At 39.0% G+C, this 27,595-nt stretch overlaps 1 protein-coding gene across 2 annotated transcripts in view; it reads right to left on the reverse strand.

Moving 5' to 3' along the window:
* The window catches only part of plxna2 (plexin A2), a 280,254-nt gene that overhangs the window by 162,177 nt on the left and 90,482 nt on the right, over positions 1–27,595 (reverse strand). For both annotated transcript variants that reach the window (XR_005130735.1, XM_017694224.2), the window contains exon 4: positions 4,688–4,822. Coding sequence is in view for 1 of the 2 variants with exons in the window: in XM_017694224.2 (XP_017549713.1) it covers positions 4,688–4,822 (135 nt within the window). In the remaining variant the exon portion in view is untranslated. The remainder of the gene's footprint in view (positions 1–4,687; positions 4,823–27,595) is intronic.

Genomic DNA, 27,595 nt, shown 5'->3' on the forward strand with positions numbered 1-27,595 from the left:
TAAATATTTGCATCTCTGACCGTACCAAATTTGTCACAATTTCAGGTAGCAGTAATGTTGAAATGCAGAGACTGCAATTAAGAGAGGAAGGTTTAATCCTATTCTTTCTCATTATGCTAATGCATAAGAAGCTTCTGTGGTGCATATGAACATTGTGTATCGTATCCTTCCAGTGTGAAAAGCAGGGATATAGCATTCTGCATGCCATTTCATATCACCTCTTCAAATCCACTCTAGCATTAGGTGGGAGACTGACGTGAACATACTGACAAATCCTTTAGATGTACTGATATCTTACATGTGGATTACGCTTGCATAGCATGGCAGCAGGAACCAAGGGCTAAATTGCTTGGATCTATCTTTGCTACAATGGTCATGAATATCTGAATAAGACATGTCTTCATTTCATTTATGAGTGAGTTGCTAATATTTACAGTGGGTATCATGCTCAAAAAGATATATATTTTTGTTCCAGATAAATTTAGCTTTGCTTAATTCCATTGATATCTACAGAAAGCTCAGTGGCATTGCTGATGTAGGGCCAGTTTCCCAGACCCAGATTAGGCCTAAGCCTTAATGATGTTTCACCACTGACATTGCAATTATGTTCAAGACAAGTCCAAGAGGTCGTTTTGCCTCAAAATACAGGAAATAATAGACCTCTATAAAGAGCAATTAACACTACTCCTCCACTGAAATTATTTATACATATCTATATCTACCAGACAGCACAAGAGGAGTCCTGATATGCCTTACTGAAGCCATTTTGGCTCAGTTTACGTTGCTCTCTAGAAGGAGCCAGGCAGTGCTCTGTGCCTCCATTGCGGTTCAGTTTTTCTGAAAGTGGAGTGTGCAGGCGGTGCTCAAAGCCGAATGCTAATCCCGTTACTCTGCGAAGTGTGAAGTGTAACTGCAGCGGCTGCCTCCTTGCCGGCTCAGTAGAAGCTCCATGGTGTTAGGAGGCATCTTCCATGCCCTGGAGCCCTGCACCTAGAGCCTCACACCCCTGGTTACTAATACCGACTCGCACACAAGGATGCCTGTGGTTTCACAAACATATGGATATCTGAACTCATATTAGTTTCACTGTAAAACTGTTAAAGTTAACCCATTAATGTGATACTGCCCCTGTTTTTGTGAGCATTGATTGTATATATTATATTTACAGTAGCTGGTTCAAACAAGGAGCCACCTGGGTGTCAATAATGAAAATTGGAATTGTATTTCCTTTAGAAATCACAATATCTTCATGTTCAACCCTGTGTTCATATGATGAAAATAATTTTCATGATTAATAATTCATTCATATTATTGAATTAGTGAAAGTGATACATACACTGAAAAAATGAATGATGAAGCTTATTTTGTCTTCAGAAACATGAAAATGCCCTTGTTTTGAAATGAAGAAAAACTTTAGGGTCCAATTTTTATAATTATTCATTTTATTTAATGTATTTATTAACTGTTATTTTGTGATTGTCTAATCATTATTATTTTATAAAATAATATATAATAAAGTGTTTAACAGGCCTAATTCATTTACTTAATTGAGCTAGCTGCATAAATGAATGTTAAACCTTCTGTGTTTGTTTTTTAATACAACAATACAAACCAGCAATTTAAACGGTTTAATTCAATATTTTAAATATGAATACTTTTCAGTTAAAACTGTGTAGCATATTTGGTTTAAAAATGTGGATATTTGAATAGCAAAAAAGGTTAAAATGCCTATCCCTATCCTTATGCTCTCAGACAAAACCAGGCCATAGACAGCTGCGAAGTGCTTGTATTGAGCTTGCTGAGCGTTATGCCTGTCAGGCTGTGTTTTTTACAGTGTGAGGTTGAATTAATCAGCTGCAGCTCCGGAAACACGGGTGATGTAAGGACGGGAAGCGCTGATGGGTCTTTTATGATGGGATTCGTCTGTGTTATAATGCACTAGCAGCCAGATCAATTGTCTGAGGTTCGAGGTAAAATCAGCCCCTGAGGACTGCTTAGCTCTGTGGTGCGGATCTAAGGGAATGTGTAGGGTGCCTGAGTGTGAATGTGGGTGTATGTATTTGTGGTGTGACTCTCTGGGCCTATTTCTCATTGGTTGTTAATGTTTTGTCTCAAGGTCTCAAATGACACAGGGGTGAGGCACTGAGCTGTAAACATGATAGAGTGTTGGGAGTTCCTCCTCTTCTGGCGACGTGAACATGTGTATAGATGCATGAGGTGCTGACTCAGCAGGTTTCTGTCTCTTCAGAGAGTGAACTCTAATCAGAGCTCTCACGGGCCCCTCCATGCACTAACGTGTGCAAAAGATGACAGCCACTGTGCGTCTGACAGCCAGAATCTCATGTCAATGCTATGTCTATGTCAATGCTTATACTGTCATCATGTGTGTGTACTTCTATAATTTATGAAATGCAAATTGTACATTCGTTGCTAAAGTTCTTGAATAAAAATATACAACTCAGAAGTTGTATATGGATAATATATAATAATGGATTTGAATTGAAGCATACTTTAAGCTTGACTTACAGGTCATACAGGCAAGTTCATCTGCAAGCTACTCTGTTGGAGTTAAATTTGATTATTTAAATACATCTGTGCACTGGCATGCAGCACATCTCACCTTATTTATTTATCTTCCAGTCAAACGTTACTGAGAAAAGGAAAGAGGCAGAAAATAAATAAAAGTACAAATCAAACAAAAAAACCTTTGGTGTTCTACAGAAGCCAGACCTTAACACCAATGAATAATGTGCTTGGAATTACCGGGATTAAGGGGAGCAGAAAACACGCATCTAAACATGCACCTAAAACTGAACTTTGGAGGTGTGGAAAAATATCAGCTTTCTTTAAAAAAACTGAAAATAAATGTCTCTAAAAGTATGGAAGCAGTAAAAACAGCTAAATGCTAAAAATCTGATATTATACTGTATTTAGTCATTGGCAAATCTGTATATCTTTCCTTTAATATTTGTTTTTAACATGTTTTTCACATGTTCTATTCACATGTTCTATTGTTAGTGTTTCTAAAATGTTGCTCAAATTGCAACATTAACAATATAGTTCTATATTGACATCAACTCTGCACACTTAAAATGTAGTGCAAGTAAAATGCAGCCCTTAACATACAGTAGCAGTTTATTAGCTACCTTGTAGCTACACTTATTGGTCATTTAATCTGAAACATTTTATCAGAAAGTGCAACAAATAGGTGCACTTTGTAGGTAAACATTTACTGAGGAGCACATTATTTGGGTTCTCAGCTCTTTGGGGACACAGTACTATGGTGCAGTAGTATTAAATGTGCAACAAGTGTCCTACAGTCAGTAATTGTAAACCTACAAAGTGCACCTATGTAGTAAGTGTATATGATAAAATGAGCAGTGAGTGCAGATATAAGGTAGGTAATAAACTGGCAACATAGTACAATTTTGTCTTTTGGACAAATACAAATAGCAGCGTTGTTGAGCACTCCTCTCCTTCATTATCGCGCTGTTGCCCTCCCGACTTTGCTTCGACCCCTCAGATCTACTCTCGGACTCCAGCGGGGTAAAGGGTGTCTAAGACGTGGGCTATAAAAAGGCCACCCACATAAGGAAGCAGGCCAGTCATCTATCACTTGACTCTGACATGCAGCTTTTTTCGTGCCATGGCTCTTTTTTCCACTCCCCTGACACTGCCGCTTGTTAATATGACAGCTCTGATGCCTAGCTGCCACTCCGCTCTAGCTCACTTCATTACGGCTGCCCAGAGGTGACCTTCATCTCCCTCTCTTTCCCTTCTACTCTCTCACTCCACTCGTCCACCACCTCTCTTGTCCTCGCTGACGCGGCCACTCTCCTGACACACATTTCTTTCTGTCACAAGTGAATAGTATTGTATTTTCACCATCATGTAGTGGGTGGTTTATACAGAAAGGAGAGGACACTTTTAAAGGGACCATAAAAATTTCTCCGTTTTCTGTTCCACTGTTTCAAAAGTACTGTCCACTCTCCTGTCCATACAGCATATATATGCAAATGAAGCAGCAGAACAGCCTATTTTGTATGAATAGACTGGAGGTTTTGATGAAGATGCTTGACAGAATGCTCAATAATTCCTGTTTTAGTGATATTTTAGTAATATTTTTGATAGATTTTTTACAAATTACTTACAATATGCAATCCTTGATGATTTACATTTAACTCATTTACTTAAAATCCATAAAAATAAGGAAACTCATTGATTAACCTTTTGACCATGACAGTAAATGTTATCAGTAACCACCAAGCACTAATTTAACATACAGACAGCTGTTCCAAGCTGTTCCAAGACCTACATTATCTAAATATTAATACAACACACACGTCCTGATTATTACACCTTAACTAGCCGAGATTCATATTATCCTCTCAGTATTGCTAGTCCACATGCACATTAGTCTCGGTCTCTCTGTGCTTTTTGCGATTGCGAGACTCTTCAGTGCTTCGAATATAAAGAGATGACAAACTGCATGAGAGGACAAGTCCAAGAAATTCCATGATTTTTCCAGTCCTTATTCTTTTCCAGGCTTGGAAAAGCCTTTTAAATGATTTGCATGACCATACAAATCCTGTATATAGGATATTCATGTGTTTGCTATTATTTTAAAATGTTGAAAATAATAAAGATAAAAAAAAAACCCTCCTATAAGTAGGCATGTCACACTGACCTGTCTCTCAGACATTACATAGAGGTAGTTGCGGTCCAGGGAGAAGGCCATGTCTCTGAGAATAGGACTGCCATCTTTAATGACAGACACGGTCTCGTACTGCACTCCACCGTGAGGGGGACCATCCACACGGATCTGAAAGAAGAAGCAGCAGCAGAAAGACACACGAGTAAATAACCCACAATAAGCCTTATTTTGATTTTATATTGCCATCGAGTAATACAACATCATTGGCTTGGACATGCATTTCATTTTTCATCTGCTTTAATATCACATTCTGACGCTCCCAATACAATACACATTACCAAACGTGTAGTAAAGCAGGATTCAGTGCATCATGATGCCTCATGACTAGGGCTGTCACAGTTGATTATATCAGTACATATTATATGTATATATGTATCTATTATAAATAGAACAAAAGGTAAAACAAGGTAAAATATACATTATCATCATAGAAACTACCAACTAATCATTACTGATTCATCGAGAAGGTAAACTTTAATCAAATATTATTTTAACTGAATAATCAAGGCATTAGTCATCCCAATCACACAACTGGATCACAACAGTTAACACTCAAAGAAACGGCAAAGGTAGTGGTGCTATTAAAAGTTAAATCTATATAAAGGTCCATTGATACTTTTCAACAACAAAGCTTTAATGTATAACCATCTTACTTTACTCTTCGCAAAGGATCATTTACTCAGCTGAAAATAACTTCACAATCACTTGTTATTCCTACCAAGGCCACAAAGTCACACTGTCAAACGAGTCTGTTGAATGACATCAAAGCTTGCATATGTGACGCGACGGTCTCATCCTTTAGTCATTAAGCCATTTAGCCCAACTCCCCACGCAGCCATTAGGGCAGATGCACTGGGATTGCCTCACATGTGGTGCTGTGTGTGTGTGTGTGTGTGTGTGTGTGTGTGTGTGTGTGTGTGTGTGTGTGTGTTGGGAGGGTCAACTCTGGGTCAGTCGTCTGTCTAGTGAGACTTCACAATGGCAGAATAGAGGGGGCGTGACAGTGCAGAAGCATCAAAAAATAAAAAAATAAAGACTGATCTTGACGTGAAGTCGAACTTCAAATCTTGTGATGGGACAAAACAGCAGAGTCCTGTCTGGTGAATATTTGAAGAACAAACTCAACCTCATGGCTAAGTAATGAGGCTGTACAAAAGATAATAAAATCCCAACTACTTGGTACTGGTGAAATTCAAAGATCAACTGTAAAGCTAGACTTGATTTTCAGGCAGCAATTTTGCTTAAATCAAGTTATTAAATTTTACCAGAAACTTATTTAGACAAACTTGTTACCTGAAACTTGTTTCTTTAGTTACTTGCATTAAACCATGTCAAATGAACTTGCACAATGTTAACTGGTAAGCTATAAGCTCCCATTACATGTTAGCTACATTAGCCTCACAGCTTCAGCTCAGTACTAAAAACCATGTGTGAATGGCTGATCTTTTAATCTATTTGGACAGTAGATTGTCTCCTGAACTATACCTTTACGTGCTGTAGAGCTACTGCCTTTATGACTTCAGGACTTTTACCCTCTAGCCTTGATTTCTAGGCATTGATATGGCTTGAAGAAACCACATATATAGAATCAGCACTGCCATCCAAGGAAGCACAGTTTGTTTTACATACACGTCAGTCAATTATTTTCTAACAAATCAAATAATTACAGAGCAGAAAGGAGTCAGGATTACTGCCCTCTTCCTTTGCACACGGTGCATGCAACGCATCATTAATTCTCTTATCAATTATGCTATTAAACAGCATTGAATCACATGTGACTGTGGAACTAGAATGCATGGGACTTGTTGAGACTCCCTTAAAGCATGAATCAATGGTTGTGCAATGCAATCGCTCCTCCAAAGCAACATGACCTTGAGCAAAGTCAAGAGTAGGCAACTGAAAAATCTCCAGCATAGTGGCTCCAACCACTATAGCATCGCTGTATGATCATGGATGAGAAAAGCATGCGTGTTGGGGAGGAAATCTCACAGTCCCTCAAGCCCTTAAACTGACATTTACAGCGTGCCAACACACACTCGTAAAGGTGAATACGTTCATACATAAAACATGTCACTCGGTCAGTGAGGCCTTTCTCCTCCTTCTCAGTCAGCTGAGCTGACCAACAACACACTGCACTGACTTTCTGTCGCACACAGCCAACTATTGTACAGACACAGGCTTAAAGGAGCACTGCATTTAACCTGACATTCAGTGTTAGGATAGCAGAGAACTAAGAATTAAAGTGAAATTTTATCAAATTTTCAAAAATTCTGCCTAATTCAGTCATTGAAAAATAAATTCATTCAGTGTTTTGATGTGAAGGGATGCAATGTAAAGAAACATACCAACTCAGATTTATGATTCATAGAGGTTTTATATGTTGATGATAAAATAATGATGAATCTAGAAGAAATACAATTTCCTTGGGGACTGTTTTGCCTGACAATGTCCTGTGTTTATATCTATATATGGATTTTACAAAATGTTTTAGGCAAAAACCTTTACTCAAAAATGTGATAAAACAATGTCTGAGAGAACGATGGAAGGTTCTGTAACTTGCTCTACAATTCGTATATTATTTTAGATTCTTCGAGTTTTTTCTGAAACACAAAATGCCAATAATATCTGCAATTCACAGCTGACAATTAACAATCATATCATTCAGTAAAGCACTGTTTGACTTAAACTACTGATTAGATGTTAGATGTTTCATCAGTTCAGCACAAATATTTCAAGTGTGATATCTAGCCATTTATGTTAAAATCTTTACAGAGACTTCTTCTAACTTAATTTTAAAAAGTGCACGCATACAACCACACAAGCTCAGATGTCTGCCTGCTTGTTTGGATCTAACATGCATTCAGATGCCCTCACTCATTAATTTTTGCTGTCTCTCTATGAAAAGGTCTGAGAGAGAGAGATCATTTTTATTGCAGGGAATATTTATTATTCCCTGTATCGACTTCTGCAGTTTTCCTTTGTGTTTCCTTTCCATATTTTCAGCTTTATTTTGCATGCTAGCTTTCTGTATTTTCAATATCCACTCCTCTGCAATGTCTGCAATTGTGATTTCTGTGGACCCTCCCTAGTGTTTGTGTGTGTCTGTGTGTGTAACGGAATATATATTAATGTTCGTGATCCACCCCCTCAGCTGCAGTCCTGTCCTATGGTCTCTAAATCTAGATCCAGCTGCTTTTTACATTAAGAAGTCAGATACTGAAGGACTTAAACCTGACCGATGCATCATTTGGTCAATAACATCAACTAATATTAGGGCTACATGAAAGATATGATATCATCAAAAACTCTCCAGATAAACCATCAATATTCAGAAGTGACTTGTTTCACACTGGAATAAACACAACACTCTATTATGGAGGGAATCTGCAGTTTTGACTAGGGCTTTCACAATAATGAAATTTTCAGGAGGCTGGGCAGGAGGCAGATGCATATTTGGAAACTTACATACAAATCTGATGTGATCAGCCAGATCGCACCAGGTTTGGACAACTGTTTCAAGCTGTAATGTGTAAAATCATGAGCAAAACCTAGAATATCCTCAGTCAAACTATATGTTTTGCTGATTTTTGATCTAAGTTAATGTAAGTTAAAACATCTACAGGGAACAAACTTAAACATGGCATTTTTTCTGAAAATTGAGAATGCAGAATGTCTGTGTATTTATGAAACATACTGGGGAACATCAGAAAAACAAAAAAGGAGGTGAAAAGTAAATGTGCTTTACTATGTGTTGTCTATACTTATTTTCAGTTAGAAAGCCAGCACAACATGTAATTTGACCATTAGTGCTTAAACATTTGCATGACTCTATGTTAAGCCTTAGTGGATTCAGAGGTATCAAGGTCTGCATACACACACGCACACATTTGTGCCTTACACTAATGCAGGGCTACTATTCCTACCTTTTCATCCATTGTAGAGGGCAATGTAATACACAGCTCAGTGCAGTAGTGTCTCTAGAGGTGGGACACCTGAAGAAAACATTTCTCATCTGCTCTCCATCTTCACCCGCACCTCACACCATCCCTCTCACTCTATCTCTTTCCCTCTCTGTCCTTTAAATATTCACACACCTCTTACTCACTGTTACTTTAGTGGCAACCCTGGCTGCTGGACAGAATAGCAAATGTTTGGCTGTAGACTATTTTCCTTTTGTCAAGGCTATTTTGTTTTTCTGTTTGTTTTCTCGTTCCAACAGTGGCTTGTGGATGGTCTCAGACACAGTGTGTTGATGAATGGGTTTGAAGGAATCTGTATGCAATTTCAGAAGGCTACATGGAGAAAAACAAGTGTGTGGGTGCATGCTGCTTCTAACAATAATATGTAAGTCACAGTAAAGGTGTCTTCAGCCTCCATGCAAGAGGAGCTCCAAGAAATTCCACACAAGCCTCCTGGCTGGCTTCTACTTTTCATTCTGAACACAATCATGCTTCAAAAGTCCTATACCTCCACAGTGGGCCTGCTATCAAAGCGTAAAGCCTCCCTCACTCTCTCCTCCCCCCCTTTCTGAGACTGAGGACTCTTTTAATGCTCAGGTGTGCGTGGATGCGAAGTGACATGCAGAGCTTGAAGGCCGCGGCTGTAACACATGCATTATGGGAGATGCTATTGTAGTACAGCAGGAAGAACAAAAGAGTCTGTTTTAAACCATCAGAGAGACAGGGAGGGAGAGAGAGAGAGAGAGAGAGAGAGAGAGAGAGAGAGAGAGAGAGAGGAGGCTTGCTTGCTGACACCTGAATTCTTCAAGCTGACACAGGTGATGGATTAGATGTGTAATCCAGGCAGACTGGGACTTGTGAAAAAAAATGGAAAACTCTCTACAGAAGCAAGGGAGGCCGCCACAGAGAGAGGGATGGAGAGGGGAGCTGTTGTAAAAGTTGAATAACCCAGCTCTCCCCCTGACTACGCAAGTCTTTTTATGGAGCCATAAGCATCTATTGTGCTTAGAGACATAGAACCTTAAGACTAATGTATGAAAACGACCTATGTTCTGACTGGCTGCCCAAAATTTTCCCTCATTCAAAAATCAATCCAAGCTGAAACACTACTTAATACTTGTATGAATGTGTGAAGCCAACCTACTGTAGGCTGAATAGGCAGATATTTTTGTGACATCACAGAAACAACAAATTGAAAACGGGCTGTTTCTGCCAGGATTAGTATGCTCAAATGTTACTAAATGGTTCTGATATTCAGGTTCCCTGTAAAGGTTGTGTTAAAAAAATAAAAATATCAACGAAACACACAATTTGATCAGGGAAGGGGCAGGCAAACTTTTGCTCATGATGGCATTTTTCACACATTGTGATTGAAAACACTTTTACCATATTAAAAAGCAGTTAAAAATGGGGAACCAAAGTACAATTTTTATAAAATTTGGGTCAAACTTTTTCTGTTATAGTTATTTTAATAGCTTGAATATATGAACAGCACTCTACATCAAAGGAATGCTATCACTCAAATCAGTTTCAGTTTGGATTGCTGGAGAAGGAATGCAGATAACTCTTCTATTCAGAACAAAATAAAAGCATTTAAGAACATTTTAAATCAGCTTGAGGTTTTAAGCTTCTTTGGTTATGTTCTATGAAATGTACTGTTTATCCTTGAACCATTTGCAATCTCCATTTATTGTACAGTCTACTGAATAGATTGTATTTGGTAGGAATAATGTATTTATTACATATATACTACATAGTGTATTCATCTTATACCCTCGATTAGTGCTGTTTCGTATTAAATGCAGCTCTGTGGTTCCAGGGGGTCTGTACCTTACTGTGATGAGAGGAATGGTAATCAAGCTTGATGCGAGTTGAGACACTGGCTCTTCAGGTCCAGGAATTGGACACCTCTGATCTAAATGACTCGATCTGTGCCTATTGCTGTGGAAGAGATGGTATGATAGAAAAAGTATCTGTAGTGATGAGTGTAGGTCATTGGCAGACTAGCGCCACTAGTGCCAAACAGGTGTTGAAATGAGACTTGGAAAATGAGCTCCATTGTAGCCCAGCCAGACCATGAATGTTGTACACTGCTCTATATCAGTTCTAATACTTGAGGTATACAGTGAGGTATACACTGTGTCTCCACTCAATAAACCATTATATCAGAAGCACATACCATGTAGATGTACATTGTAGGTTTATAATTACTGACTGAATCTGTTGCTGCATAATTTGCCATTCTCCCTCTACCCTGTTCATCAATGGAAAGTGACCACCACAGGACCACCATTGACCAGACTTCATTTAGTTGGTAGACAGCATCTTAGGACAACAGTGACAACAATTTGGCAGTGGCATGCTAATGTGTGTAACTTAAGCAATATAACACGAGTGGCAGTATGTTATCACGAAATAACATCACGGCTGTGATTGAGTGGCGTAGATCATCAAAACCATGATGTTATGCGTGATAAAACACAACCTCGAGTGTTCTATTGCTTTTATACAACAGTTAAGTAAATAAAGTAAGAAATTAATAAAGTGGGCCGTGAATGTGTCCTTTAATATGTTTTAATGTCAGCAGTTCTTCCCGCCAAATTATAGTTCCTTAACACGCAGCTTGTTGCTACGTCAGAGTAACTAGCTCTACTCACTCGATGGCACAGCCAGCAGTTCGTTCTCCAGCTCCACTCAGACCAACTGACAGTTTGGGAAATTAGTGTAGTCTCATCTTAAGAGCCTGACCAAACCAGCTGTCGGTCAAATTTGATCTTAAAAGTATCCATTTTTGTACGCAAAGTAAGAAGTAAAAACGTTCAAATGGCTTGAGCATCTCTTGTTAAAGTCATTGCTTAGCAACAGCATCTCAGCGGAATAATACAGTGTTTGTGAAAAACTTGTGATGTTACAGTGAAATATCAGCATGGATAGAACGCCTCTCATCCAATCAGCTTGTGTGGCCAGAACTAACTTTTTGTCACGGATGGTTCCTCCCACTACTCCATGTGCTTTCTGTTTACTTTTTGATTGTCCACATGCATCTGTTTATCTGTCTAGTCCGGCCCCTTGTTTCGTGACTCCGCCCCTGATTGTTTCCACCTGTCCCTTATGATCCCTGTTGTATTTAAGCCCTGTGTTTGCTCCTTGTCTTTGCTGGTCTTTGTTGTTCGTTGTTTGGGATGTTATTTATTGTTTGAGGTTTGATGTATGTTGTTTTTCTTCCGGCACTGTTGTTTGTGTACCTGTTTATTTTCATCATGTCTGTCCCTCCTGCTCTCCGTATTAGTCATTTGAACCTTGACTGTATCGACCACAACCCTGGATTTGCCCTTTATAAAAGTCGGTTATCTCCGAAAATGCATCACCCTCCTTGCTCCCCCTTACACTTGTATCAACTGATATGAGTGTGTCCATGCACATGTTTTACAACACTCAGCTTCATGTTCATCAAAGTGTCTTCCTTGGTATCAAGAGCCAGTTTCATCTAGTCTCCAAGGCCAGACTTCTACCTATCGCAGAGTGTTTGGTACTTAATGTAGCCAAGAACTGCCTACTTAGCCAAGAAAGGGTCATGCATTACTACAAATTACTGGTAGTACTAGTTTTTCATGAAACACTTCAAATCTAGATACTTGTAACTTTTAATGATGTAATTCTGTGAACTTTACACATTTTTAATGTATTTATCTTGCTTCAAGACACTCATCAAAGAGTGCAGAGCAGGTAACTGTTTCCCATCAGAGAGCTTAAAACTCACATGGACATGTAGATAGTAATCTTGATAGCTGTGCTCTACCTATCAAACATGGGCTGAATTTTGCCTAAATAATTAATTTTTTCCAACCTGTTGTTAAAAGCACATTAAAAATCTTTTCCCTCAACAGTGGCTTAAACATTATTTTTTAGGTTTGATTGATAAGTGCTGACATCACAACAAGGGGATACATTACATAGACATATAGCATTAAAGTATGCACTAAAATTACAAACATTCACAGATATTTAAATACATTGGTTTCCCTCAAAATAAAGCTTCTATAAAAGAGTCTTTAATACAGTATGTTTGAAAAGGTGGTGATTTCTATTAACTATATGTAGAAAAGCTTTTAATGGGTGTAATGTAGGTGAATATGGTCAGTGGCAGGAGGAATAATGGTCTTATTCTGCCCGTTAACCCCAAAGCCTTTTGCCTTAACCCCTCCTGAGCTGGATGAGCTGATGACATTTGACCCTGTTAGAGCAGAGAAACTCCTCAGGCGTGAAGTAATTAGGGTCCGTGACCGAGTGCTGTCTGGAAAGAGAGTCTCTCTCTCTCTCTTGCTCTCGCTCTCTCACTCTTTCATGGTAATCCAGTCGCTGCTTGGATCGTGCAGATAAAGTAGCAGTCAGTGTGTGCGAATCAACAAACGAGCCAACACGGTTAAAATGGATTACGGCAGATTTGAGATAGACCACAGGACAGATTAAACTGTCAGTCTGAGACGGCGCTCTCTTACTGTGTCTCTCTCTCTCTCTCGCCCATATTCACACATCCACTCCCAGACTAGGCACCCCATTGTGTAGGATTCCCATAGAGATCACAGCAGGTCTGTGAACACATCCTTCACCAAGGGGTGGTTTATAGACTTTATTATGGCCACACATTCAAAGATATTCCATACTGCAATTCCAAGAAAGATCTTATGGTCAAGTTTTTAACAAGATTAACTGCCTTAATACCAGAACGGTGACTCCAGTATAGCTTCCCAATAAATGATATCAAAATACTACAATAAAAATATAAAACTGTTTTCAAGATTAAGCCTAAGCCTGAAGTAAACCACCATTGCTGTGACAATAGGCCAAGACTTCATCCAGGGTTGCCCAAGCCAACTCTGTGATCTACATGCCTACAAGGTTTAGCTCCAACTAAAGGTGGGTGACATGGCAAAAACATACTAACCAAAAATACAAATGCAACACTTTGTACTGAAAGGATTTGACTGAAACCCTGCAAAAAACAGGGTGGGATGTGAAACTAAACTTCCGCATTAGTACTGGGTGTGACCATCATGTGCCTGAAGCAGTGCAACACATTTCGAGGAAAAAAATCCTAAAAAAAAATCAATCTGCTGCAAAATGGGAACCAAACCAAAACTGCTGAATTTCTATTTTTGAGTAGTTTCTACCAATATATATCTTAATAATTCAAGGCATTTTCAGAGGATCGATCAACTGGAACTGAGACAAAGAAACAGTACTTAGTAGTGAGTTTATAGAGGCAAAGAGTACATTCAGCATTTTGCATAGCATGCTGTATTATAGCCAATTAAGCAGGACAAATTATGCTTTGTTTGCAGTGAAACAGTTGGTCAGTGCTCTTTAAGCACTGGCGATATCTACAATATGCTTAGAGAGGTATACTGTCAATTTGTCAATGATTTAAAAAATCATTATATTGCCCACCCAAAGTTACAAAGATAACTTTGGCTGTAATTAAATGAAACACACTTATGCTACCAAAAAAACTTCTGTTTAAAACACATTTAATATTAACTTATACTGTACAGCAAAACAAAGCATTGGTTTATTCTCAATCTCTTGGTTTATTCTTATTCTCTTATCTATTTATTGTAATTTTCTCAAATATGAGGTCACCTTTGTTGCTATACAGCTTTCTGGAGTATGACGGAATCATCTACAGCTCTGATCATCAAACATTTCTTGGTTTTATATTAAGGAAACAGTGATTCCAAACTTTTTAGCAGTCGATTGAATGTTTACATATTCCTGAATTCTTTGAATACGCTCAGTTGGGTAAGATTAGGGCTAGAACTACATCACCAGAGCAGTATTCGGCACTCCTGGTTTAATCTATGCCCGCGAAACTGAGCCCCTGTTTACTGGACTGCACATTAAAATATTTAAATTGTTAGAGCTTAGAAATAATATATTTAATAATATTTAGCATCTCTTTTTATCTTTACAAAACGTTTCAAATGTGAAATGAATAAGTACAGTTGTATGCAATAGTTTGGGTGTCAGTTTTAGGCAACAGGTTGTGCTTTGCCTGTATGTGTCACATGCTTGTTGGCATGCAACACACAAAGGCAAAGTGCGCATTAGAATTACTGCAGCAGCAATCTTTGTTTGTGAATCTTACATTTGCAAACTGAGTAAATGATCAAGTATTGCAAAGATGCACTGGCATCATGGCCTACAGCTGATGAATGAGAGTTATATTAAAGGTCTTGTATAGCCTGGAGTTGAGAGAGAGGAAACATACACTACATCTCTCCTCTTGTCCTTACAATTTTTCATTTAACTTCTGCCTATGCACTGTTGGCTATGGCTGCAAAGGCAGATGTGGGTGGAATGCGCGCACACACACACACACACACACACACACACACACACACACACACACACACACACACACACACACACAATTTCAAATTCTGCTGAGTCTGTAGATGTTCTACTTCAGCAAGGTGACTACACTTTCCGAGTGATTCTTCCGCAGTGTATTCAAGACAGTCTACACACACACCTATCACAGTGCTGCCTTGTCAAAATAGAGAGAAAACAACCATCTGGATATTAACACTGGCAGGGTCACAACTGTGTCTGTTGAACAAACACAAAAGTAAGCAAATTCATGCACAATTTATGTACTTCTGACTTCTCAAATTTAATGAAAAATAGTTACATACATAGTGCTGTTGGCAGCTTACACCACTAACAAAGAACAAAGCGCTCATATTATTAGACATGAATAAAAAAACATTTTTTTCATTGAAGAAGGATATCCTTAAATGTCAAACACATAGAAGAACTGGGCCATCACAGAGGGAGGGTGAGACAGCGAGAGCGAGAGAGAAAGAGAGAGAGAGAGAGCTTTCTAACTAATGCCTTTTTTAAACGATTTCTGTGTGTAAGAGTGATGTGTAAAGTGCTGCTCTTAATGTTGAAGTGGTGAGTATTTTTATCGTAGATGGTGCATTAAGCATATTTATCATATTAAGTTACTAATGCAAATCATCTAAAGTGTAAATGATTTCTAGCACAGTGGCTTTTAGCTTGTTTCCAAGTTAAATGTACATGCACACAGACAAACACATTTACTTACATGCGTACACACATCCTTTTCAACATAGTTTAGTACTGTTTTGTGAGATTTAGACAATAATATTTGCCAAATATTTGCACTGAATGGCCATTTTATCAGTCAGACCTACATAATACAGTACAGTGCAAAAGCTTCCATTTATTTATTTCCAGTGTTATTCGTTTTCAAGAGATATTTCAAAGGAGTAAAACATAAGTTTCCAAAACTGGAGTTTAAAAATGATGTAGAGAAAAGAGAATGGGACTCCTAACCGCCATGCAAGACCTGGCAGACCCCTAAAACTACCATCATTGGATAGTACTGAAAGTCCTCCATCTTTCATAAATAAAGGCAAAGAAATGACACAGTAAATGCAAAAACAATTGATAGTCTACTTTGCTGTTGAAGCTTCAATGTCATTTTCTGGTAACGTGGGATGTTAAGGTGCGTTCGTCTAGCAGGTATAGCATGGTTGCTGGGGATATAAAAAACTCTGTGCCCATTTACTGGCCAGTTTATTTTCTGGTGTAGATTCTGGTCTTCGATTTTGTATTACTGGTGGTTACCTGGACTGTTGATGCAACTGATTAGTCACCAAGTGTCAGTGATAACAAAATGGATGCTGGATTCAAGGCCCAGAGTTGAAGACCTCCGCTGTAGCTTATCATTATTCAATGCACAGTTTGTGCTAGCCATCTCAAGCACTCATCAGTTTCTGGTCACAGGACCACTGGTGGCTGGATATTTTTGATTGGCAGACTAGCCCAGGTGTGTGAAAGCCCCATGTTTCCCATGTTTCTGTGCCCGGTACACTCATAAAAGCACATACACTAAAACGCAACAATGCTGGTATTACTGTGGTGCTGAGAATTGTCCACCACACAAAGATTCTTTTTTCACAGATGGGGTGGAGGGGGCTTATACATTCTGCAGCAACACATCGTCACTAGCTGTAGAGCAACGAAGTGCGCCTAGCTGTTTCTGATAAAATGGCCAATGAGCGCACTAGGTAGGTGTACCTAAAAAACTGCCTATATTCACTTTTTTACGTGTTCAGAAACAAACAAAAGAGAGAATACCCAATGTCAATTCAATATAGAGTATGTGTGAATTTGGTCAGTCTTCAAATGCTTTTCCCAGCACACACACATGACCACATCAAAAGCATCCTGTTGGCACAAGCCTAAAGCTGGGAGGGACATCAGCCACAGAAGTCTTAGTGTCACACACACACAAAAATGTCCACAAGCTCTCAACGCCTTCTACACACAGCTCCTAGACATTAAACCACATGCAAATATGATCATGCACACCAATGTACATAGCCTGAACAAAGTATTCAGAGATGCACCATGCTTTGCGCGCACACACACACACACACACACACACACACACACACACACACACACACACACACACACACACAGAGGTATGCAAAATCAATCGCATAAGTCAATCAGAAGTTAATCATATGTCCTAATTCTGACATAGATTGCACGTGCCCTCTCTATTCCTGTGTTGCGAACTTATCATGAACGCTCAATTAAAACATGGCTTAGCTAATTGAGTCAATTACCTGGAGACCCAGCATTTTTATCACTTTCCAATTCTAACTAGAATAGAAGTAATAGAAGTGTACAAGTTTATTATCCCACTTTTTATTCAATGTACTAATTAAACCTTTGCTTTTAAGTGAACAAAAGTACATGGGGTTTGTTTTTGTTTGTCCTGAGGTGCATTTGTACTTGTTTTTGGCAGTACATGGAAAAGGTGGAAGTATGCAGCAAGTTTCAAAATTCTTTTGCAATTATATCAATTTGACAAAACCGACCACAGGACAAAATACTTTTTGATACATAATTTAACCAAAGATGTATTTTTTCACAATATTTAACTAGTTCATAGTGAGGTACTCCTGCTTTAGTATATCCAGACATTGCGTTTTACACTGTGGTAACACAGTATGCCTATGCTCTGCTCTGTTTGACTGAATGGCTTTATTAAATTAAGTTCATGCAACATTTTTTTTAAGTGTAGGGTTCAATGGTTGCAAACAAATTAAAAACAGAATTATCACCAGTAACAAGACGAATTAAGACTGATGTGCTTGTACATTAGTAATGCAGTTATCTGGCTCTTTTGGTCTATGCTATTAAACATATTACTACCAATTATCTTGCTTCTTTTTTTTATAAAGTGATCAAACTCTGGCCTGTATTGTAATAGAAGCAGTTGGTATAGACCTGTGGCATAATAATGCATGCTAAAGAAATGAATAACTCTCATTTACCCTATCAGTGTGAATTAACCCTTTCCTCGTGGGATAAAATCTATTAACGTGCACTAGTGAACGCAAAAGCAAAATTGAGAATGACTTCAAAGGTGGATGCCATATACCTCATTAATCTTTCATCTATATTAAGAATTGGACACCCTGCAGCTAAATAACCTGTGCCATTCATATTAAACACATTTCCCAAAGTGGTGACCCCATGGCCCTCTCCATCCCAAGTGTAGGGGAGTAAAATCAGATGGGTATTTTGAATAATGGTGGAAATCGGGACACATATCTGGAGCATACGAAATGTTTTCATACTTTTTTATGTGCTACTAACAAATGACTGACATGTTTAAAAGACTCTCTAAACTGACCAGTGTGTAGATCACATGAACCAGAGCCAGCCTTTCACTCCTGCTTACAGCATGGAAACAGAAACCAGATCCTGAATGAATTAGGCACTGCGGTGCAATCGGATCAGAAATAACCCTAATTACTCAAAAACTATGACCTATATTTAGAGCCGAGTGAAAGAGCTGAAGCTCAGCCAAAATGGTCAACTCAGTCCAAGGCACTTAGAGTGGGTTTTAGGGTAAATATTCACGCTGAACATGTGGTGTTTTATGTTTTTTTCCTAACGCTTAACTGGCCTAAAACGTCACAAATGACACATTTCTGCACCGTCCGTTTTTGGGTTTCCTCTCGTCCTGCGGTCTGAGCCGCAAAGCTGTTTGGCAGGCAAAGATTGTGGTTCCTTTAAGGTGAGCTTAATGTAGAAATGAGGTTGCCTACAGCGAGTAAAATGAGCGCAGGGAAAACAAACAGAGCACTTGTATACGTCTGTTCCAACCCCCAACGTGAATCCATCACTTTCACACGAACCTCTATACTCAGAGGCAAATTAAAGCAGTGGACTCACTAAAGAGCGTCAGTAAAGGTAGAATTAAGCGCACTGTGAAGCTGGCACAGCATTTATGCTGAGATCAGCCAACTTGCTAATTCTGCACAACTTGCACCCAGATTTGACCTTTATGCAACACCAATGCTGTCACCTGAGCAGTTCAGTCGTAAAGCACTTTTAATGTTTTTGTTGTTGTTTTTTCTCCTTTTCCTGGGTTAAATAGATATCCATTCATGGACTCTCGCAGATACTCAAAGATCAAAATTAGTCACATAAAATATGAACTATTTGATTTTTTTAGGAATGAGTGAAAATTCTTAAGTAGGGAGAAAAAACACAGACAAAATATGGACATCTCAGCAGTCTCTAAAGCCACAGTACACTCCCTACAGACCAAAGAACACTCGCCAATACCTCATAAAACGTGTGGAGTGGAGGTCAGAACAGGCAAATGAGTGTTTTAGAGAGAGAGAGAGAGAGAGAGAGAGAGAGAGAGGTGCTACTTAATGGAGTTTGGAGGGGGATCAGAAACTATCAAAGGAGCAAGAGGAAACACAAACAAGCCCAGAGGCTAGAACACAATCAATGGGGACGGAATAGAGCCTCTGAGAAGCATGAGCGCACCGATGTTTACCGGAGCTCCATCAAGTAAATTTAGAAAGCCTGTAGGGAAGAAATCCACACGCGTAAGGATAATGTCTCCCCTTTCCAAATAAGTGTTTAAAGATGATAAAGTGATGGAGATCTAGAGTAAAACAGAGAGAAAAAAAAATACTGAAAGGGAAACTACCTTAGATATTTTAAATAACTCCCGGGGGAGAGTTTAATTTGAAAATAATTCACAGTGTTATGGTTCATTTCCTGGAAATAGCCTAATAAAAAAGAGAGTAGTCTCACTAAAAGAACATTGATTTTGAAACAAAGTTTTGTGCTTCCAGCAACTAAAGTCCACTCAACTCCCCAAAACTGTAAATAAAAAACAATTTAACCCTTAAACCCCTTAAAGAGTGTTTAAGCCTAAAAATTCCCCTAGAGTTATTATCTGTTGTTTTACTATACTACCTAAAGGTAGTTATGTAATTATATCATTCATTTTATAGTTTGTTTATATGTGTACATTACTGTGCAAATCCGAGACCACCCTTCACTTGTTTAATTTCCCTTCAAAATGGCCATTATTGTTCAGTTTTAATGTCAAAAAGAAAGCAGGAGCCACATTAACATTCACAAGGAATTCTCAAAAACTAAACAGAATATGCTTTTTTTCAGTATTTAGTGTGCCTATCCTTTGCCTTTATTACAGCGTTCAGTCTTTTAAGAAGATTTCCAAACTCATAATTCTTTAGAAATATTTTTTCATACCTCCAAAGTTCAGTTTTAGAAGTTGACAGTTTCTGCTTCTTGTGGTTTGAATAGTCCCAACACATTCAATGATGTTGAGGTCTGTGGGATGATCTTCTGATTGACTGACTTTCTCTCAAAGACAAAGGACTGTTTATGTGACAGTTCTGGTGGCGACAATTTGATGGTCTACCAGGTCTTGCGTGGTTGCAAGGAGTCCCATTTTCTCTATATAGCTCCAGTTTTAGAAACCTTCCTTTAGACGCCTTTGTAGGCAATTGGATTATCTAATGTCAAAGCTCCTCAAAAACGCTTCCTGAAAAATGTCTGCATTTTCAGGTCTGAGTGTGCACATTCAAAAACATATCTCCTTTACATAATCACAAATGCAGTACCAGTGAAATTTCAGATTCTGTACTCACGTATGAAAAATAATTCATATAAAATAACAACATGTTTTTGTTATCGTCAGCAATAACTGCAACTTTGTGGGGTTAACCTACTGAAGCAAAACTACATTACCCATAATCCCCTTCCCGTAAAGCATTCGATGTCACTGGGCGCATAAGGCAGTGAGTGAGCTTGGTGGGAGTTGACAGATGTAGTTCACTGCTTTATCACTCTGACAGTCTGTGGCATCTTCATCAAACAGACATTAGAGAGCGACCGCTGGCACTTGCCACATCAGCCTATTAAGCTGAGACAGTCAGCATGTAAAAGTGAGGGAAGAAGGAGAGAGTAGAAAGAAAGAGAGAGGGAGGGATAGAGGGAGGAAAGAGTGAGAGAAGGCTGGTCATGTGAGGGTTGGGGGGTTCAGAAATGGCTGAGAGGGTGGAAGGGTGAAGGAAGAGTCAGCCCCTGAGCTAACTTGCCCTGGCTGAAGTCCATTCTAAGGCAATGATCAGTTCTTCAAACAGAACAGCCCTATCCATGTTAAACCAACAAACTGCAACTGACTTTAAGGAAAAATGCCTTCTCGTTCTGTCAAAATACCTAAATTTGTGGGGCAGTCTGGAAGGTCATCACCTAGCTAATTCACATATTTTGTAATACTTTTACTAATCTTGTTACTCTCTCTCTCACCATTCCTATCCATTTCAGTAGTTCTTTTTCAACTCTTTAAACTTTTGGGCCCTAGAGTTCAGAGTGAGTCATTCAATAAGGTCACTCACTCACTCACTTGGTGTGCTCATCTCTCACACTTGCAACTTGCAATTAGGTTTCCATTCCCTTTTTCTCTTCCCTCTTACTCCTTTCCTCGTCCCTATGTGTCAGGACCCAGCAGGGAGTAATAATGACCTGCAAGGCTGCTGGCCTTGCTCCTGCTTTTGCTCTACCTCTTTTTGCTGTCCATCATTGCCTCCACATGCCCAGTTCAGGCCCAGCAGCGGATGTTTATGAAGGCAGAGAGATTGCAATCTAAAACCGGAGAACATGCTCCACATCTGGGGCTGGGTGCAGGCCAAGTTCTGCTGCCATTAGAGGGGCCTGCATGTACTGCTTTTACAGGCCTACAAGTCCCCAAGAAACCATTAGAGTAGTGTTGCAGGAGAGTAATACATGAAGTGTCTGGTATCAATAAATTCATATCTAGGACAGTGATTTCCAACTCTTGACCTGGAGTATCCCTGCCTCACATATTTTAGTGTTTTCCTGCTCTAATATACCCATTTAACTCAGAAAAGGTTTGTTAATTAGCTGATTAGTTGGATCAGTTGTATTAGAGCACAAAAACAACCATTGATCGAGGGAACATGGACATTATAATATAGATGTGAGGCTGGTAAAATATAAATTGCTCAGTTGTGAATGTTAAACGTGGTGGCTAGAAGTCAACCAGTCACCTTATTGGTATCAAGAATGCAACATACACCAATAATGGACAGAACACACATAGCTTTTTTTAGTGCAAATTAACCTAATGTTCGCATGGTGGCAACATGTCTAGTGTTATTTGAGTCAAAGACCACAAAGTTTACTGATTTTGCTAGTAGTCTGCCTTCCCAGGGGAGTTGCTAAATGGACTGACATGCTGATATGGACTTTTTTTATCTGGGCAGAGGTACCAGTCATTAGAATTTAGACACTCTGAGCCTCACAATTTGAGCAGCGTCCTAAATGACCCAACCTCTCTCGCTTCAATCAATATTTCCCCCAACGCCTCCAAGCCAAAACTGCTATCCACTGACCTTTTGAGCCAAGGTTAATTTAGGGCAGCGCGGGTTGGGGTTTTAAGGGATTTGAAATACGCTCTTGGACAGAGAGTGCCAGTAATAAATCAGCTTTAAGGCCACCTATGGGGTACGCTGCTTAAAGACCCTGATTATAGCACTCACAAATCACTCTATACTGCCACAGTGAAGTCTATATATGGCCATGAAACTTGGAAAGAGGGGGAGGAATGGGAGAGGAACAGAGGAGAAAGAGGAAGAAGAAGTGAGAGTAAGTCAGAAGGAAAAGCAAAGAAAAAAAAAGTGTGATTAGGACACTGGAAATTAGGACAAAGATGTGAGGGAAAACAGATTAGAAGGTGTTGAGAGAGAAAGCACAGCCAGGTATACACATGTACAGACTTTGTGAGTGTGTGTAGGTGGGGTGGTCTCCTGTGTGGTGGTATTAGTGTTGAGATAAGCCAAAGCAGGTCTCTAAGCAGAGTTGTATTCATTCATCTGAACTGGTCATCTGATAGCAGTGACCCCGCAGGACATTTCACACACAGATTCACACACACACACACACACTTTGAGAGCAGTTTTGACCAAAAGTGCCTGGTGCTCTATTTCACTGCTATCCTCACTGTTCTTTTTCTTGACTAAGCCAACACTTTGTCTGTTTCCTGCATTGTAGCTCAAACAGTAATTTTCCATCAATTTTATTTGCATTTTAAAAGTAATTAAATAAAATTAATTTTACTGTTGTTAGCTATGTTAAATGAAATTTGACTTATAGCAATAAAAAGGCTTTAGTTTTGGGCTTCTGAGTGGCACAATCCCCCAAGTGTTGGCTCTAGCATTGGGAGTTTGATCCAGGAATCCAAGAAAGTATAACTGCATAACTGTAACAATAACGATGCAGTTGTTGTAACCAAACTGGCCGTTAGTGTTCTCCCATGTGCGTTGAGCTGTCCAAAGACATTGTGCTAGTAGCCATTTGAAAAAAAGCTGTGCCCAGCTTCATATGTCTCAGAGGAGTCAGGTGCTGTTGTGTAAGGTTTACTGAATAAATCAAGTTGTGTTGCAATGTTTCCATCAGGAACGTCATGTATGTGGCAAATTGTGTTCATTTGTCCCTTTATTTGGCTTCTCTAACTTAATAAAGGTGAAAAAAGATACATAAACAGACAACAGACATATATTGAGCAATTAGTTAAAATCTTATCTAAATCTTTCATTATTTTTCCCTTAAATTACATTTTCACCACAGTTTATCGCCACATTTTATCTATCACTAAACAATTTATCCACTTGTCTGCTGTCAAATAGTAAGTTCTGTTTATGTTTGTAAAATATTTTCAATGTCTACATCCTCAAACATGTCAAACAATTTAAGCATTTTTCACAAAATACCACAAATTCCAGGCTGCCTATTGTCTTGTCATTTCGTCCTTCTCTCTCTCTTCTTGGTTCTGTACTATCCTCTCTCTCCAGGCACATGAGGGCAGGGGGTCAACCCCTCCGAGAGACGGTTGGGTGATCTGACCCTGCTTGTTTTCCTGCCACAGAGAAGCGGGCCACAACCCTGACGCCAGGCTCCACTGTGGACTGTAGTAACCATAACAACGCCCCCCTCTTGGAGGCAGGCAAGGGGGGTGTCACTGACTGGCCTAACAGTGGTGAGCATTGACTCTAACCCACACACATACACACAAATACACAAAAATACTATATAGACAAGAACATGTTTATATGTATTTGCACTGTATCTTATAGAAGTCCAGCTGAGATGATTGTAGTGGATAATAATAAAGTGATAGTTATGTGAAAAAACTATATTTACAGTTTTCCCCTTGCACAAATACAGCCTATAAGCCAAGACTGTCTGGTTTTAGTTTCCTACTGAAGCAACAAAGCTTCCTGTGCTAACAAGTAATTAAAGCTTAGAATACCAATTAAAGTAGGGCTAAATCATCACACCCCTGCCTCAATTCACATCACCTTGTTAGTTAAACTCAAATCGACTTAAATTTGGTCTGTACATTCTTTTAAATGGTTCATTCCTTTTCTTCCACACTGTTATTTTGTAAAGTGGCTTAATGAAAGCAGAAAAAAATGAAGCTAAAATATATGACAGAGCACAACATCCTGAAGCAAATAAACCACACATTTATGAACCCAGGATTTTGATTGTTATTAGAATATTTAGCACTGTAAAACTGTTAGAAAAAGGTACCTTGATCATGACTATTGAGAAACAGACACACACAGAAATGGCCTGTGGACAGGTTTGTGGCCAGCTGTCTGAAGTGTTCTAATTGATCACGTGTGTATGAACCATCATGTCTAGGAACATATGTGTTCCTTGCAGATGCTCAACATACTTTTGCTAGTCGTTAAAGAAATAATTCAGCAAAAAAAAAAACAATCAAGTTTATGCAATTTTCCACTTACCTCATATCAGACATGTTTGGATTCTAAACAAAAACTCCAAATTAGCTACTGTGATAGTGCATCATCTAAATTCTCACAATCTATTCAAACCGCATCCCTTTGTGTGCAGGCCTGAAAAGGCTGTCAGCAGAGGTTCGAAGGAAGTCATATTATGTCCTAAATCACACTGCATCAATGTGCGTTTTTGGTGATTGGATCATGATCAGATGTCACTTGACCACAAGAAAAAGCAGGTGTAAACACTCCCAGGATGTACTGTCATCGTATTACAATCAGATCACTAAAACCACAATCGGAGGATGTCAGAGACGGATCTTGCCCACATTTAACACAAGCATAAAAGGAATGCGATTTAGTTATCTGTATACAATTACGTGAGTAGAAATGCATCTGCCGAGCCCTGAGTAGCAGCTGAGAGGATAAAACAGAAAAAATGAAAGATGGAAGATCGAGGCTCAAGGCTGGATTTATCCCCAAGCCAAAGGTTTGCAAACCGATTGCATTAATGCACTTTGGCCTAATGAAAGAGAGTCGACTATCGTAACAGGAAAAAACAGAAAGGTATGTATTGATGAAGGTAAAATCAGGTCTCATCAAATTGGTGGTGCATTTTAATGAATAGTGTAAATGGAATCTGGTCAAAGTATATCCATATATGAACACATGTTAATGCAAGGTACAAACAGGCCCATTGACTGGTCTGTGCAATCTTAATTAAGATCTGTATGCAGGTTGAGAGAAGTATTTTTGCTTAAATGATTGGGGCTAGGGTGGCAGGGTCGCAGGGCGAGTAGTGGTGTCACTTCACAGCAAGAAGGGCCTGGGTTTGGTTCCCTGGCCGGGCAACCAGGGTGCTTTTTGCATGTTCTTCCTGTGTCTGTGTGGGTTTCCTTCCATGGTCTTGACATGCAGTCAAGCCAATTAGATATGATATACAATACAGATGGTCAAAGGGAGAGACTCATCATTTTAGTATGTAGATTTACTCACAAACCTGATTCATTTTTTCAGTCTTACACTCTCTTTTTTGTAGAAGGCATGCAGAGGGACATCACAGTAGGGCATCAGAAATGCTCAAGTATGCAGACTATATGAGCAGTCCCAGAGTGAAATCATGCTGTGCATGAACGTGCGTATTCAGTCTCGACTGATTGCTTATTCTAGATGAGAGCTCTCCAAAAAGGCCTGTTGAAGCGTAGCATCAACATTTTCAGTGCATTTAGAATCTCTGTCCTCAGACATATATCACCGCACACCATAAAACAGTGTAATGCCACTGTGGAAAACTTACAGCACTAAATATCAGTACATACTAACACACATACCCCTTTAGTGACATACGCCACTATACACAAAGATAAAGCATAACAGATTACTGCTACTGTAGCAGATCAATAACAGCACAAGCAGAAGAACATTCTTCACAATGGAAGTCCATCACTAAGTCCATTCATTCTCCATCAGGGATGGCTCAAATGGGATTTGAGAAGGTATGACTGCCTAATGCGTCGGTTATATGTTTAATACATTATGATTAACATGATAAATGATTTCACAATACGCTTTTATTAGCATGTTCTTTCATACACTTTCAGACCAATTGAGCTAAACAAGATATTTATAGTGTCTGTAGTGCACAAACTACTGAAAAGTGGCATCATCTTATTTTATTAATAATAAATAATAATAATAATAATAATAATAATAACAATAATAAAACATTATAAATAGGGTTTTTTATAGCCTTTTTGATGCATTTTGTATTGGTCCTTTACAGCTTATTTGCAAGACAATGAAATATCATTACATGTATGCTAATCATAAATGTTTTTCATCATTATGTTTTATTTCTGGCCATATCTTGCCCATCTCTCTCTGGGAGTGACAGTGACCATAAATTCAATTATCCTCATGTGGATTCCACTCCTATCTCCTCTCCTCTGGGTCAATATGCACCTCCGTTGGCTGTGTAATGTCAGGTCGCCATGCTCTTTTTCCCACAAAAATGTGAAACATGAGGGAATAAAGACTTCATGACTAAAAACTGACTTAGGCCTGAACCAGGCTAACATCATTCCACTGCCGGAGACGGAAGCATTGAAGGAAGGGAGGTGGCAAGAAAAGTCAGAGCAGCAAGCTGGGACAAATGGCAGCCCACCCAAGCGTGACCCTCCTTGGTGATAGAAGGCAAAGAGACGAGTGCTCCTATCTTTCTTTCAGCACCTTTTCAAGGCCAATTTTAAAATAGAGATAGGGGGAAGTGCAGAAGGAAGAGAGGAGCAGAGAGGGGTGAGACAGGAAGGAAATGTCTTGAATATGACTGTGCAGTAAAGCTGTGTATTGCCAACTGTTTCATGATATGACACACATGTGAGGTATCAAAATGTATCACAATAACACAGCAGCATCATGAAGGTTAACGTTGAAAACTAATCCTAAAATAATTAAACTGCTAAATTTTAACCCATATAAGTTGCAGCTATCACCACCAACAAAAACACTTCATCCAATCTTAATTCTCACTAATAGTTCTTTGACATAAGTAGGGAAATACTGCTGGAAATGTGGATCTAAGTGCTGTGTAAGTAAAAGAAGATATTTTATTATGATCTCAATTTGAAAAAAAAAATCCTGTGTTACCTACTGCCACAATGTTGTTCTTGATATTAAAACAAACAGAAAAAGTCAAAAGTTCAGACGTGAAC

Source organism: Pygocentrus nattereri, chromosome 9, assembly GCF_015220715.1.
Source record: "Pygocentrus nattereri isolate fPygNat1 chromosome 9, fPygNat1.pri, whole genome shotgun sequence".
Classification (NCBI taxonomy): Eukaryota; Metazoa; Chordata; class Actinopteri; order Characiformes; family Serrasalmidae; genus Pygocentrus; species Pygocentrus nattereri.